This window comes from Strigops habroptila, chromosome Z (assembly GCF_004027225.2).
Source record: "Strigops habroptila isolate Jane chromosome Z, bStrHab1.2.pri, whole genome shotgun sequence".
NCBI lineage: Eukaryota > Metazoa > Chordata > Aves > Psittaciformes > Psittacidae > Strigops > Strigops habroptila.
This window is the reverse complement of record NC_044302.2, coordinates 13,946,454-13,962,249: the sequence shown is the minus strand read 5'-3', so window position 1 is coordinate 13,962,249 and position 15,796 is coordinate 13,946,454. Positions and strand designations below refer to the sequence as shown.

The 15,796-nt window shown below is 39.4% G+C and overlaps 1 protein-coding gene across 9 annotated transcripts in view; it reads left to right on the top strand.

The window, feature by feature from the left end:
* ZNF536 (zinc finger protein 536) overlaps nt 1-15,796 on the top strand; it is a 347,702-nt gene that overhangs the window by 160,508 nt on the left and 171,398 nt on the right. For all 9 annotated transcript variants that reach the window (XM_030470187.1, XM_030470189.1, XM_030470184.1 and 6 more), the window contains one exon: nt 2,207-4,378. In XM_030470187.1, coding sequence (XP_030326047.1) covers nt 2,209-4,378 — 2,170 coding nt within the window. In that variant the 5' untranslated portion in view covers nt 2,207-2,208. The remainder of the gene's footprint in view (nt 1-2,206; nt 4,379-15,796) is intronic.

Below are 15,796 nucleotides of genomic sequence, written 5' to 3'. Positions count from 1 at the left end.
TAGCTAGTAATTTTGAAAATTTGGTTTGTTTCAAAAGTCAGTTAAGCAAATTTTCAAAAATAAAAAAAAGTGTTTTTATATGGTACCCACGTTCTGAATGATTGTGGTCTGTTGCACAGAAAACTTGCATGGAAACCAAGAATTGTATTTCTTTACTCGATGGCCTTGAGTGGACATCTTGTGTGAACACCTTGGCTTGACTATGTTCCCCTACATTTGGATGTAAGATGCTGGAACCTAAACTTAAGTGTGGTCCTATAGCTTATAGGTATAAGTCTTTTATATACTTGATCTCATTAATATTTTTATAAATAATAGTATTGACAGCATGTAAGTAATGGGTCCGCAACATGAAATCTGAATCTGAGCACTGTTAAAATTTAAAAAAGATCAGCTTTACATCTGAGCAAAATTCTGTAGCTCAGATTTTTCTTGAATACACATGAACATGCACTTCATCCTTCCTACAAGTTCTGCATTGTATCACAACCTCAGTCATCCTGTTGAGGACCAAATAGGTCTCTTCTTGGAGACCACCCGTGCTTTTTTTTTAGGCCCTGATCCTGCAAATACTTAAGCATGTAAGGAACTTTGCTTTCAAGAGTCACCCTTTGAAGTCTACTGGACTACTTGCAGGAGGACAGTTACATATATTTTAACTATGTGCCAGATTTGGGCCTCAAATTGTGTAGCAAATGGCCTCTATGAAGCCATGTGAGGAATGGTGTCCACCTGGAGTGTGCCCGTAGCCTTTGTAGAAGGCATAGTGACTAAATGCTTTTGTCTAAAGCCAGACAGAAAGTTGACCAAATTAATCATCCAGAAATGTATAGAATTCAGTAATTTTATTAGTGAATAAAGTGTCAAATTACTCCACTGAACAACATAGATCTTAATTATGTTCTAATATAACCTATAGTTTGAGACTTATTAATATAAAACTTTATATTTTAAGTAGAATTTTATAGATATATATATTTGCATATAGTAGAGAAATAGTGAGGATAGAAGATTATTTTGGACAATTATGCAGACTGGAAGAGAGCACTTGTGTTTAACAAACAGCTTTGAATTCCAATTTTCTGCAACATACGTAGTGTAGGTACAATTTGTAATCATTACTGTGTACTACGAAAGTTATTAAAATTCTTAAACTTGTTGAGGCCTTCCGCAACACCTTCCCCAGTTTTTAATTGGTTTTATCTAGTTGCATAAGACAGCCCTTTAAAACAAAGTGCCTTAAATCACATGTCTTACCCATTGAAGGACAGAGATATTCCTTCTATAATCTGGCAAGTTTTCCTAAGAACTGAAATCTGAAGGTTCTCATAGATGAATTAAAAGACTTGGCAGAAGATAATTTATGTGCCTTTTGATGGGTTCAGTTTCAAAATGACAAAATAACAATGTTTCATAACAGAAGGGTTAAATCTTAATCTCGGAGGTTTACAAAGCTGCTAGTCACAGTCTCCTTAAAATTTAATATACCTCGTTAATGCTTACTTGCAAACACTGAAGGATTTTTATGATTATAATCATGTGTTACAGCACCTAGTACTGTTTCTAAGCAGCATACTAATCAGCTTAATGAGATATTACTGCACTTTTTGTTGACTAAAGCAAAATCCCTTTTATTGTTCTAAAGCTTGTCCTTTATTTTTTCCCAAAACATTATCTTGTTTTATTGTACACCAGTAAATATCATACCATCAGTTTTTTGTCAAATCATAAAACTATCTTTCTCATTGCAGAATGTGTAATATATTGAATATGGTTAATGGAACTGAAAGTTACAAATGGATTTCTATTTTGGGGGGTTTTTTTGCTGGCTTTTCTAATGGAAATGGGAGAGATGCACAACAGTTCTTTTTCTATATGTTTAGAAATATAAACAGGTGCAATTTCACAAGAAGACAGACAAGGGAGGTAGTAAAAACCTTTGCCCCTTCCATAAGAATTAGATTTTGAAATTGTAGCATATTTTAAAATAGTAATTAATAGTTATTGGCAAACATGCAGAATGATGAAAGCACTTGTATGGTCAAAATTGTGTAGCACAGTTGGCATTTAATACACTTTTTATTGTTTTTACACTAATTCCATTGCATTATTATGAGTAGGTAAAACATAAAATGCAAATTGTACGTCAGTGATTCAATGCTTGTGACTCTCACAGTCTGAATCTAAACTATCTTCTGATTTTCAGAGATGGAAGAACCTAGTTTGTGCCTTGGTGTTTCTTCAGCTGTGCCAGAAGCTGACGCCCATCTCAACAGCACCATACTCAATGGACAGTATTCAATGAGCCAGAAGCTGCATCAGATCACTTCCCAGCTCAGCCATGCCTTCCCAGAACTCCAGAACAGGCAGAATCCAGAAGAGAAGGCGTCAGTGCCGCTAGAAGACAAAAGCCACATGTCCATAGCAAACCAGCCCATCAGCAGTCAGATGGCTCTGTTGGCCAACCAGCTCAATAGAGAGGTTGATACCAGTTTGAATGGGCGTGTGGACCTGCAGCAGTTCTTGAATGGACAAAACCTAGGCATTATGTCTCAGATGAGTGATATAGAGGATGATGCCAGAAAAAACAGAAAGTATCCATGTCCCCTGTGTGGGAAACGCTTTCGCTTTAACAGTATCCTGTCGCTACACATGCGAACTCATACTGGAGAGAAACCATTTAAGTGTCCATACTGTGATCACAGAGCAGCTCAGAAAGGCAACCTGAAGATACACCTGCGTACTCATAAGCTTGGAAACCTTGGCAAAGGTCGTGGAAGAGTCCGAGAAGAAAACAGACTTTTACATGAGCTGGAGGAGAGAGCAATTCTTCGGGACAAACAGATGAAGAGCAGCCTCTTGCAGCCACGAACCGATGTGAAAGCACAGCAGCATGCCCAGCCAATGCCTCTCGCAAACTGTAACTTGTCTGTGCCTGCTAATCACAGCACACCTGATATTTCAAACCCTGTTCCCTCTCCAAAGCCAGTCAGTGTCCAGGAAGAAGTTGTCACTCAGACGGCTGGGTTTAGATGCACGTTCTGCAAAGGCAAGTTTAAGAAGCGAGAAGAGCTCGACAGGCACATAAGGATCCTGCACAAGCCTTACAAGTGCACCCTGTGTGACTTTGCTGCCTCGCAGGAAGAGGAGCTGATCAGCCATGTGGAGAAGGCTCACATAACTGCAGAGTCAGCCCAGGGCCAGGGCTCCAATGGGAGTGGGGAGCAATCCACCAATGAGTTCCGTTGCGAGGTGTGTGGCCAAGTGTTCAGCCAAGCCTGGTTCCTAAAAGGCCATATGAGAAAGCACAAGGATTCCTTTGAACACTGCTGCCAGATCTGCGGGAGGCGATTCAAAGAGCCTTGGTTTCTTAAAAATCACATGAAAGTTCACCTGAATAAGTTATCCGTAAAGAACAAATCTCCCAATGATCCTGAAGTACCTGTCGCTATCAGCAGCATGTCTCAGGAAGCTCATGCAAACCTGTATTCGAGATATCTCTCATGTTTGCAGAGTGGATTTCTTCCTCCTGACAAAGCGAGTTTAACTGAACAAAATCAAATCTATAACAAAGGGGATATGCCCATTAAAGAGAAAGAAGTGTTGGGGAAGCTTCTTTCACCAATTTCTAGTATTGGCCACAGTATGGCTGAAGGGGATAAACATTCTTTATTGGGCTGTCTCAATCTGGTGCCTCCTCTGAAATCCAGTTGTATAGAAAGGTTACAAGCTGCTGCCAAAGCAGCAGAAATGGATCCAGTAAACAGCTATCAGGCCTGGCAGCTTATGGCAAGGGGAATGGCCATGGAACATGGCTTTTTGTCTAAAGAGCAGCAGATCCAGCGCAGCCATGAAGACACTTTGGCAAATGCTGGAGTTATGTTTGATAAGGAGAAGCGGGAGTATGTGTTAGTAGGAGCAGATGGCTCTAAGCAGAAAATGCCTGCTGATTTGGTTCACAGCACTAAAATGGGCAATCAGAGAGACTTGCCAAACAAACTAGACCCTTTAGAAGGCAGTAGAGATTTTTTGTCACATGGTATGAACCAGGGACTCGATTTCAACTTACAAAGTCATGGAAATGTGAAAGAAAAGCCAACTGAATGCCCAGACTGCGGAAGGGTTTTCAGAACCTACCACCAAGTGGTTGTTCACTCCAGGGTCCACAAAAGAGACAGGAAAGGAGAAGATGAAACAATTCAAGGTGGTCTCGATGAGCGACGTGGATCTGGAAGTGATCAAGAGTCTCAGTCTGTCAGCAGATCGACAACACCAGGGTCCTCTAACATTACTGAAGAAAGCGGAGTAGGTGGGGGTCTCTCGCAGATGGGAAGTGCCCAGGAGGACAGCCCGCATCCTTCCTCACCCTCCTCTTCAGGTATGATAACTTCTCCTTCCCTCTCTGCACTGAAAGCTTCATAGCTATATTTGAAATTGCAGCAGAACAGTAGTTTATGCAGTCTCTTGCTAGGTCGTTTCATAGTGGTCCACAGGGATGTGGTGTTGTAAGCCTGAACATCTGTGTGTGGGTTCCCACAGTGCCGTCGAGGTGAATTCTGGGCTCACCCATTTCTCCACTCCAAAGGCAGGTTTCCCAGCCTTTCAGCTGTCACCTCTGCTGCCCCACTGGCAGCAGCATGCAGGGTCTGAGCAGTCACCAGGGGCAATGTTGCTTCCAGGGCCTCTCCCTCTGGGTTTTGGAAGGGTTTTTTTTCCCTCATCATGTCCCTTTCATATATCTTTCCATGTTCTTCATGTAAAAGGATGAGGAAAGATACCATAGTTCAAACAACTAGGATTAAAAACAGCAAGTTGGCCAACCTCTCTGATTGCCCTTATTCCCACAACTATATCAGTTCCTTAGCTGAGATATGTACCTGGTCACTGGACTGATTGAAAAGAGATTCAAAGATACAAATTACTAACTTCTCATAATATTTCAACTTTTTTTCACATTTTAACATGTATGAAGTCTTCTGCTTAATTCTCATCTATTTGAAAGTACAAGGAAAATAGAAATTGAACTGAAACATTTTAATTGCATTGTATGTCATGTTAACTTGCTGTGTATAAAATAGCAAAGCAGATGATATTTCATTGGTGACGTCTATAAAATATTGAGCTTCCTGGTACAATTTTTAAAGTTACTAGCCTATGACTGCTGAAATAAAATCTTCAAATAATAACAGGTAAGATTTCTGGCCTCATGTATGTTTCCAAAGTCACTTGCTAATGGATAGTAAATTGAAAGTTATATCTTCAGCCCTTTATAAAGAAAGCACCTCACTAATACTGTAATCATTCCGCAAGCCTAACAACAGAGGAAATCATGCCATAACAAATACTCTGTTACTAATGGCAACATTGATTTCTGCAATCAGCCATTAAGTCTTGAAAATGAAAGACAGTTTGAGGTACCTTAAGGCATTACATTGCCCACTGTTAAAGAGCTGGTAGCCGGCTGTTGAGGGTAATTCTTTTTAGGTTTCCCCCCCCCCCAGTTTTGATAAATATTTTAGTATTGGAGGCAATTCACTGTTACAGTTATTAAGTGTATGCCAGTTTATTTTTGTTGTTCTTGTCATGCTCCAGTATACTTTACTTCTGAGGCCAAATTAATATAAAAATAGTGTTAGTTTGCTGGCTTATTACAAACCAGTAAAGAAATTGTTAAGACACATAAATCTGCACTCCGCATTCCACAGATTCCTCTAGTACTTAATGCTGTTGTTTAAATACCCATGAAACACACTGTCTACTCTTAGAATCACAGCCTCGCGTACAATTTATTACTGGTGAGACACATTAGAAAAATTCTATGTAGGAACAAGGGTAACAGGCGAGAGCTAATTTCATACTATATATAGTTGCTGAGATTGTTTTAAGAGGATTGAAAATATGTCAGGACGAAGAAGATTATTTTTCTAACTTTCACTTTTAAAAATCCTGCACATAGTGGGCGGTGGGGGGGGGGAAATGGGGGATGGACTGCTCCTCTTTAATATAGAAAGCGTCACTTTTGTTTGGCAATGCCATAGAGGGATCAGAAAGAAAAGATCCTGAAACTCTTTAAATTCTGTCCAAAGACTTCCAGGGCTGTCTGGAAAAGTTTGAGGGAAAAAGAGCCCCAGTCTTCCAAGTGAGGTTGAACTGATAGAGATTGAAGAGGATTCAAACACTGCATGTGAAAGTTGGTGTAGTAACGAGTGCCCTGAAAACTTTAATTCCAAGTGTACTGGTTCGTTATGTGTATTGTTGTGGGAAGTTTTTCCTGTCTTCAAAGGCAAAAGATACCCCCGCCGTGTTGTTCTCTCTCTGGCCAGTAATTTAAAATTATTTTTAACTTAAATGACAATTTTCATTTTCACACCTGATGCATTTATATCAAAGCATATAAAAATATGTGGAGTATCAAAGCAAAATACGTGGAATAACAGTCACTAGAAGCACATTCTTTATTACTGACCTTTTATATTAATATCTGATTATCTCCTTTCGTCTGTTACTAGTAAATCTAGGAAAGCTCTCGGTGTCATACATCCCATCAGGGAAAGCGTGCACGTTTTTATAACTTCTTAATCAGATGAAAGAAAGAGGGTATTACATTTCACCAGAACAAAATCTAAGTATTCTTTAGTACTTCAAAATTAAATTTTACTGCCAGGTTGCTGTTGGAACTTTTGATCAGTATGAAGTATGTGTTTTATTGCTACCTGTGAAAAATAAACCAGTAGAATATAAAGAAATCAGATTTTCTGCGTAGGGGAGAATTAAGTAGTCGTTGAGTCTTCTATTAAGAAATTACTGCAAAACACAGTTTTACAAATTTCTCAGACTGCATAACAATGTCTCAAAACTTAATTTGCATCACTTGATTCTTTTTTGTTGAAAACTGGGTCAGTAGGGCCTGAGAAACTATTTTTTCAGATCTTAACCAATGAATTCTTCTTTATAAATTGGTGCTCTTAACATGATAGTAGTTTTGAATTCATCATAAAAACCTTTTTACACAGTGCCTCTTAGAACAGATCTCCAGAAGAAGGCTTACAATGAGTGGCAGAGAAGGCTTTGTTATCTGATGTAATTCTTTGCAAAGAAGGATTGGGAATGGAGTGCCTGTTTAAAACTGTCTAGCTCAGGCTGAGAAGAAGAAAGGGTCAAGTTTGCAATCAAACAGTTATTGCAGAGATGTGTGACTGTCACTGGCTGGGCTAATGTGGTACGCAGCTGTTTGTTATGTGAGTAAAAGAATGTTTGAATCAGTGAACATGTGAAAATGACTCCAGTGAACCAGAAAATGTGTTTGTTCTTTAGCTCTCCAAACTGCTGAGAACTAAGCTTAAGATCAACTGCTAAAACTAGGACCTTTGACAAATTGAGAGGTCATATTTTCTAACAGAAATGAACAAAACTAGTCACACAGATCATTTCCCTGTGCTTTTCATTGTTTTATCTTGTTTTTTGTTTACTTTTGTGTGAAATTATGAGAGTCAAATAAATGTCATTTCTGTCTCCACATAGAATACAAAGGGAAACTGCTGTAAAAAATATGTGCCTGCGCACTCTTCCTTATGCAGACAGTGTTGTGGATGGGGAGATGCTGTCAGGGTGGTTCTTGTCTAACTGCAGGCATCCTTCTGAAATTAATTTTGCAGCATCACAGCAGAAACACAGCAAAGCAGGGCCAGATGTCCAGTCCTACTTCTAGTCCTCTTATTTTAAACAAAAGTTTTATTTGTACAGGTTTTGCTTAGGAATTAATGCATAGAATAATTAAAACTTAATGTAGGAAGAAATGATACTGTTCATTATATCCAGCAGGGTAGTACCTTCTGCATTTTCCTATAATTTTGGTGTGGGGATAATTGAAGTCTTGATAGTATGAAGGGGGTAATTGAATGCACTGACCCTCCAGTTCATTAAATAAAGTAGGCCAAGTTCCATGATCAATGGAAAGCATGGGGATTAAAAAAAAGAAAATAAAATACTGTTAAATATAGCCACTTATTCTTGTGTGCAGCATTTCATGTGGACTTTGGCCTAGTTTGTTTGATCAGCTGTTTTGGAATCTTTCAGACATCTTTTGGGGGGTTAAAATGAGTTTTTTGGTAAAAAACCTTTAGGTATTAAATACAGAGTTTCAGCCCGTATTTATGTTCTTTGACAGAACACATAAAAAGCTTTTGTAGTGTCCATCATTGCATAGACATAGGAAAGACAGTGATATGATACTCTTTTCTTTGTCTGTCTTTTTCTTTCTTTCTTTTTCTTTCTTCATCTCTTTCTTTTTTGCTTTTTTTTCTTCCCTTCTTCTTTCTTTTTCTTTCTCTTCCTTTCTTTTTCTTCCTCTTTTCAGTGATAGCCATCATCTGCTCATTGTGAACAAAACAGGCAAAAAAATTTAAGTCTGAGGATTAAGATCTTCATTTTTTTGCTTGTGCATTCCAATTGTTCTTAAAATATTTGGCAATGTCAATTAGTAACTGAGCAGAGTTAGCTGATGAACACAATTTTCCACTAGACTGAGCACCCTATTGTTGTCGAGCTAACAGCAGATTTCTGAGGTCATTATCATTCCCTAGTAGCTTGGCCCAGCTGCTTCATGCTGCAAAAGCCAAACTTCAGACTGGAGCGGTGGGATGGTGTGCAGCAACAGGGGGCTGCGAGGGGAGGGCTGTGGCATGCACAGCGAGGCTGAGGAAAGGCATTAGCAGTTGCGGAAAGAGAAAGTAAAAGTTTCTAGGTGTTTCCAGGGAAATCTGCTTCCCAGCCCAGCTTCCTGTTTCCTTTCAGCCTCCCCCTCTACCTCAAGGATCGGTTTAATCTCTCCACTTGGACAACTGTGGAAACAACAGGAATACATAATTTCTGTCACTAGTCAGTCCCAAAAGGAGGACTTGAACTAGCCCACTGCCTCGAGGTTTCCTCAGGCAGGTGTTAACGTTTTGCTTTCCTTTGCCTTGCCTTGCCAAGCTGGGGTATGGGGAGAGGCAGGGGAAATACATAGTTTTTTCCCCTCCACTGGCTGAAGATATTTTACCTTATAAACTAGTTACAAATACGGAGCTTGAGAACTGCAGGCAGCAAGCACTGCTTTGGCAAGTTGTCAGTCCTGCAGGATGGCACACAGAACTTTCATTGTAGTAATGCTATTGAATATAGGCGTTTTCGCTTTCTGCCTTTCTTCCTTTTTTTTTTCCTCTTTTTGTCTTTGTCGGCCTTGTTTGGTATCAGGTTCAGCGAGATGCAAAGCCGCACTTTTTTAAAGCTCAGCTGTTATAACTGAGGGCCATATGCAGCCTTTCAATCCCTGATATGGAATACTGTACATGCTGCTCCATGTTTGTAAGAGATTTACAGGAGCTTGAGTTGTGTGTATTAAAGCTGTGTACATCTAGACATTTGGGAAAGTGCTTACAGCAAAGCTGCTGCGGGTACAGGCCTCTACTAATAACCTGGCAAAGAGTCAGCTTTTACTCTTACATAATGCCTTAAATTGCCATCTCTGTTGAAAGGTCAGAGTTTTCTTGTGGGGATCATCATGGTGGTCCCAAATCTGTTTTGGTTTTTTTTTTTTTTTTCCTCTTTTTATTTTTTTTCACACTGGCTTAATTGCAGACTCATTTCCTTTGCTTCAAGACATAAAGAGCAACTCTAAGAGGCTTATTTTACAAGTAGAAACACTATAGCTAAGTATCTTTAGTAATGTTTTGACGTTATAACATTAATTAATGATGTTTGAAGGGCTAGGTTTCATTTATAGGTGCATTGCTGTAAATCTAGGATCAATACCACTAACACTAGTGAAATAATAGAATTAGCCCAACATTGCTGTCAGTCTGTACTCCAAGATGATTAACAACTGCAAAAGGGGCACTATACTAAAAAAAATAAGAAAACACCTCCTGTTGTGTCTTTGCAAAGCAAGTGCTTTGTGACGTCTGGAGGGCGACACAGCGAATGTTCTACAAGGCAGATGTCCAAGTCCCGTCATGAAGGAAAGGCCAGAGACTGCTTCTCTTTCCTGCCTTTTGTGACATGTTCAAGTAATGTGGTCTATTGGTACTGAGACTATGATTAAAAAAAAAAGTCTTTTTAGTTGATGGGAAAAAAGCCTAAGCCACAGTTTTGTGTTTAGCCCTCAGATAGTCTCTGATGTGTCTGTGTGCAGACAGGTAAGGAGGATTCTAAAGGATGGCATGAGATGATATATTTATTATCAGGACAGCTCTCAGCTACCTTGAAGGGATGTTTGTTTTCATTTGAAAATTAAATAATAAATTGAGAGGTTCAGCTTAGATAAGACCCCAGATGTGAACTTCTTCCAAACTCTCCAGTTCTCCTCCTCCATTTCACTGGTCTCTGATGTACTGAAACCACAATCTATTTCTGTGGTGTTGCAGTGTCATTTACAGGTTGTTTCTTGGCATTTGTTGAGCCACACTCACAGGTTACAGGGCACCATTAAATTGTTATGGTGGGATCTAACACAGCACGGCGAAACCTGAAATTCAGCCCAACCCAGTGTTGCCGTTCCAGGAAGTCTGGCATTGATTTGGGCATCTGAATGCCACTGTTTTTCCTGAGCCTGCCTTTGTGCCCTAGTATCACCCCCCAAGTTAGCATACAAACCAAACAGTCTTGGAAGAAGGTCCCCATTTCTCAGAAATACTGACTAAGGAATAGGATTTGTGATCCTGAAGTCCCGAATCATTTTGGCAAAGTACATTGTCCGTCTCTTGGTGAAACAGGAGGTGAATATGGATAAAGAAATTGGCATCCCTGTTGGCTTCAAGTGCTATCACTGGGCAGAGACTCTCATTGTTTCCCAAAGTGCTGCTAATCCCTGAGTGAAAAACAGGGATGTGAATTCTGACCCTTTTCATGTTTATGTGATAGCTGCATCTGAGGGGTTTTTTGAGTACCTGTGGCAGGGCCATTGCTGACAATCAGTTTGTACTTGCCTCAGCTGGTGATGCTCAAGGGGAGTTTAAGTCTTTGACTAGCACTTTTTCCAACTGTGGAAACTTCACTCTTGTCCCTGGCAAACCCAGCCAGGGTTTGTGTCATCTTCTCCAGTCATGGCTTTATCTGTTTGACTGCACCAACTTAATGCTCTTCTTTCTTATTTGAAGATGAAGGTTCCCTACTTGTACTTCCAAAGATCTTACTACCTAGGCTAGCTGCAGTTTAGATAGTCTCAGCAGTTATTAGAGAGTTACTTTGGGATCAAAATAAAATCCAGAAGCTTGGCTGCAGTTTCCCAGGCTAGCATATAAGTGAGTATTATCAAAAGTGAGGGGGAAGAAGAGGGGGAAGGAAATATTAGGCAGAGGTCCAAGAATAGGCTGAAATACCAGCCTGGTATTTTCTGTTTATGCACCATGGTCACGTGGAGCGTGACATTCCTAGGAGCTCAATCATGGACAGCCTAAGTCTCTGAAGAACCAGAAGACCTCAGATACTGCAGATCCACCTGAGGCATGCAGCCAGCATTGAGAATTCCTAGGGTGGGCTCTGTCAGGGTCCCAGACCCTCCAGGGATAGGTCTTAGAGCCTCCCCACCGGCATCCTGTGCCCCAGGGAGGGTCAGATGGAAGGCATGGCATTCTTACCAGACCCCAGCTGTGGTGAGCACAGCTGTCCCACAGTGCCAGCATGGCCTGTGAAGGATTTTCCTTCCTGCACCGTTCCTCCCTTCCATGGTGGCAGTATCCATCCCTAAATGATGTTTCTTTATCTTCTGCTATAAAACACACTCAGTATTTCTAGACTGTTTTCCACTACTTCCCAGATTTTTTGTTCCCTAAACTTCATTGCCATCTAGCATGAACAGAGACTTGGAGAGGGCACGGTGGAGTAGCCATGCTTTGGGCCTTGTTTAAATACTAAACTAAAGAGTAGGAGGCAAAAGTAAGGACGAGACCTCTGGGCCATGTCTGTGGGTTTGATCTCATTTCTGACCTTCCTAAAGCAACAGAGATTCTGCAGCGTTAAGGTTAGGGATCTCCCTAGTTAGAAAATTTACAAAATGTACAGTAATCTCTACTTATTTTTCAGATGTGCTTTATAAGGATGGCTGTAAGTGGGATTGATATAATCGTCCTGTCAGCTGTGATTCCTGCTCATTTCTGTCTTGTGTTCTAGCTGTGTTTTCCTCATGTGTCTCTTTTTAGGTGTCCTCTTCATTAGGTTTTTAGGAATGCCTTAGCACATACATCATAGGCTAATGTAATTGAAAACTGATCTACTCACATCTTATCTAACACTGAGGTAGGGGAGTAGTCTATTTATCAAAGACTGCATAATTTTCCCTTTTAATGATCTAACAAAGCTATTCAGAGAGGGATGGAAGAAAATCTGAAAAGACTTTCCGAAATGTCTTAAGCATCCTTCTTAAGTACTTCACACTTTCCTGGTAGATTTATGGAATACCAGCTATGCTCTGACTGAGACCAAAAGGGGATTCAAAGATTTCTGTGAACAAAAGAAAAGCAAACAGCCATTTTTCATCATTTGGAGAGAATTCAAGGAAAGAAGAGAACATCTTTGATTTTGATTATTAACTGGAAATGGATGGGCATATAAGAATGCCATGTATGTAAACAGGAAAAATTACAGAAATGGAAGTTGACAGTTACTGCTCTTTTGTATAGTCTAGTGCTTTTATTTTAATCTTATAGACATAGATGTGTGATTTTATATGTCTGCATGTACATCCTTGATCAAGTAAATATTTATTATGATTAATATTTTCCATGTTATTCTGCCACTAAGAAAGTAAGTAGTGAAGTCCTGAAGGGGAGGAGTTTGTCTATCAAGTGTTCTATTATTCTATAATTTTATTTATTTTCTTAAAATAATTATGATGCCAGTACTGTGAAGAACATTAAGTCAACATGCAACCACATTTACCACACAATGATATCAGGGTCGCCACAGTTATTTCTTATTCTGTGTAGAAAAAATACTGTGGTTGCTCAGATGCTACTATCTAGTAGCTGTGTAAATGTTGACTTCATGATGTGACCACTATAGTATAATTATAATGAACTTTCTTTGTAAGAGAGGTAAGGGCTGAAAGTGGACGTTAATGAAAAGGGCAAGCATTAACAGAGGATAAATGCAGAACACTTTATATTACTGTCTTTTTGGCCATTTGCTGATGAATCCATGTTTGTTACTCATCTACCAAAACATCATAGGCACTACCTTATATGTTGAAGCTCAATGCAACAAGTCTCTCTATATTGAAGAGAGTGCCTGATGGTGGGATTGTGCTACCTTTCCTGCTCTACACTTAGCCACCTTATGGACCACAGGTTCAGTACTTGGGGAGAGAAATTGAAGCCAGTGAGACTGCTGGAATAACACCAAGGAATAGTCCCCATTTCTTTTGCAGTGAAAGAACTGTGAAAAGACCTGGAACTCCGTTTGTGGCAGCCAGAACTGAAGAACTCACAGCTGTGGGTACAATTGGCGCCCATCAATTTCCAGGCATTCTCCTCCCAGCAACCCTGTGGTGAATAGAAATTTTTTGCAAACATACCTTAGGGCAAGAAAAGATGCATAGTAGTGACCCTGGTGCAGGTTCTCAGTCTGTTGAGGAAAGTGATTAATATCAGAATTAGGCATGCTGCAGATACCTTGAGTTTTTTATGTGCAGCAGCACTGAAGTGATCTCATCAACTATCTGAACATTCAGAAAGACCAAAATCAAACGCTTGTGTGTCAGATATACACAGCTGTATTTGTACTGTTGCTCTATCTAAAGAACATGCCAATTGCTTTACTTATAGTGAGTTGAGAGAGAGACTCATTACTAAGAACATGTATAGCATTATCAATGAAAAACATTATTGTTCTTTTCCTCAGTGGCTTTAGTGTCCTTGCTTTTCCTTTCATAGAAGCCCATGGTAATATATCTTCAGACAATGTGGGGCTGATTCACTACTCCCATGCACAGTGTGTCATCATTTACACCTCTGCACAGTGAGTGGGAAATAAAGACCCATTAGAAAGTAGCACTTTGTGCTAGTTTACATGTGTTTTGCAAAAATATAAATGATTCTGCAAGGCAATGGAGAATCTGACTGTGTAGGGCACTGTTTTTATTTTATTTCTCCCTAAAAGTATATGAAATGAACTTTTACCAACCAAACTTGAGCAGAGCTGAATATAGCAAAGTTTAATTTTTTACAGCGAAAGGATGTGCAGCTGTACAGTCAGGTACCACAGTAAAACGCCAATGAGGGTGTCCTCATCCAGTGATGTCATCTTACTGGGCTTTTAGTTATTTTCTGCCCTTGACAGGCATTAAGCTCCTACCCTCTCTGTTGAAAGGATTCTGACTCATTAAACATTTTTTGTATTTTTAACTTCCTGACAAGTATTTCAAAAGCACTGCTGACTTGAATTTAGCTTGATGAGGCTAGTGAGCCTAGAAAACATGGTAAGTTTTTTGAAGTTAAATCCTCAACACACTGAACTACTGTGCTTGTTCATCATCTGGGCTTTCACAGCTCTAGTCAGAATTTCAAAAGATTCCTTGGCCAAAGAAAATAACAGACGTTAAGTAGCAGAGGGCTTTCTTAAATTGTAAAGCAAATTTTGGCAAGCATAGAAGGCAGTGTTTCAAAACTGTCTCTTTTCATTGTTGCTGTGTTCACAGAAAGGTCCATAGGAGACAAACCAAAAAGAAAATTAAGATTACTGTATTGAGAATAAATATGTAAAAGGTCAGGTTTAAAAAATATATAGGGTAGACTCTTTAATAGTGATAATTTCAGACACTGGGTTCAATTCAGTAATTTTCTAAACAGTCACTGATGAGTAGGTAGTATGATAGACACAATGTGAAAGTCATCAGATCAATTTAAAATAGTTCTGTAAATTCTTGAATGAAAATAGAAAAAACACCCCCATAACCAAAACACATTTGAGCTGATTGTTTTATGTCATTTCCTTATATTCCATACAGAAAACAGCTTCTTTAGTTGTGTCTTTAACTATATTTAATCAAATGCATAAAGCTTGTTCTCAGCTGCACATGTGGAACCATACTGAAGATCAAGGATTAAAGAAAATAATAGGTTGTAACTGCACTCAAAACCTTGAAGGCAAAATGTTCTTTACTTTCAAAATACCACCAGTGAGTATCCTTCTAATCTGACTTCTGCATGAAAAAATTGTGGGACAGGTGGACTCTTTCTCTAAGGGATAATATGAACATCAGTTGACATTTATACAGTGGAAGGATGAGTGAGCTGATGAGCATATAATAGTTATTATGTAGGTGTTTCTTTTATACATTTTATTTTGCTATCTGGTTTTATAGTTATTTTTTATTTTATTTTTGTAATGGTTAAGGATACAGTAATGGAAGTAAGACTAGAGTAATTCTCTGTTCTAATATCAGTTAATATCATCTATTGAGGTATAAATTAGAAGGGCAGGGGTGTGAACTAGGCGTGTTCCCGGTTCATGATTGGTATTTCATCAGTGTGACCCTGTTTCACACCAGTGGTCAGACTCAGTGGGCAGTTAACACTGAGCTAACCAGGTTTGTCTGCCTGTGCCAATGCCAACAACAGCAATGTCACTTCTTTTAAAAACATGCAAGATTGTACACCAGGAAAGAGCCACTGCGCTTCACAAAAGCTGTCCACCTACTTTATTGCATTCTGAAACAGGGTGTGCACAGAAGTAGCATTAGAAATAGGTTGTGCTGACATAAATATTGCATCTACTGTTTTCTTAGACTCTTGCCATGTATAGTACATTCTGCTGATAAACT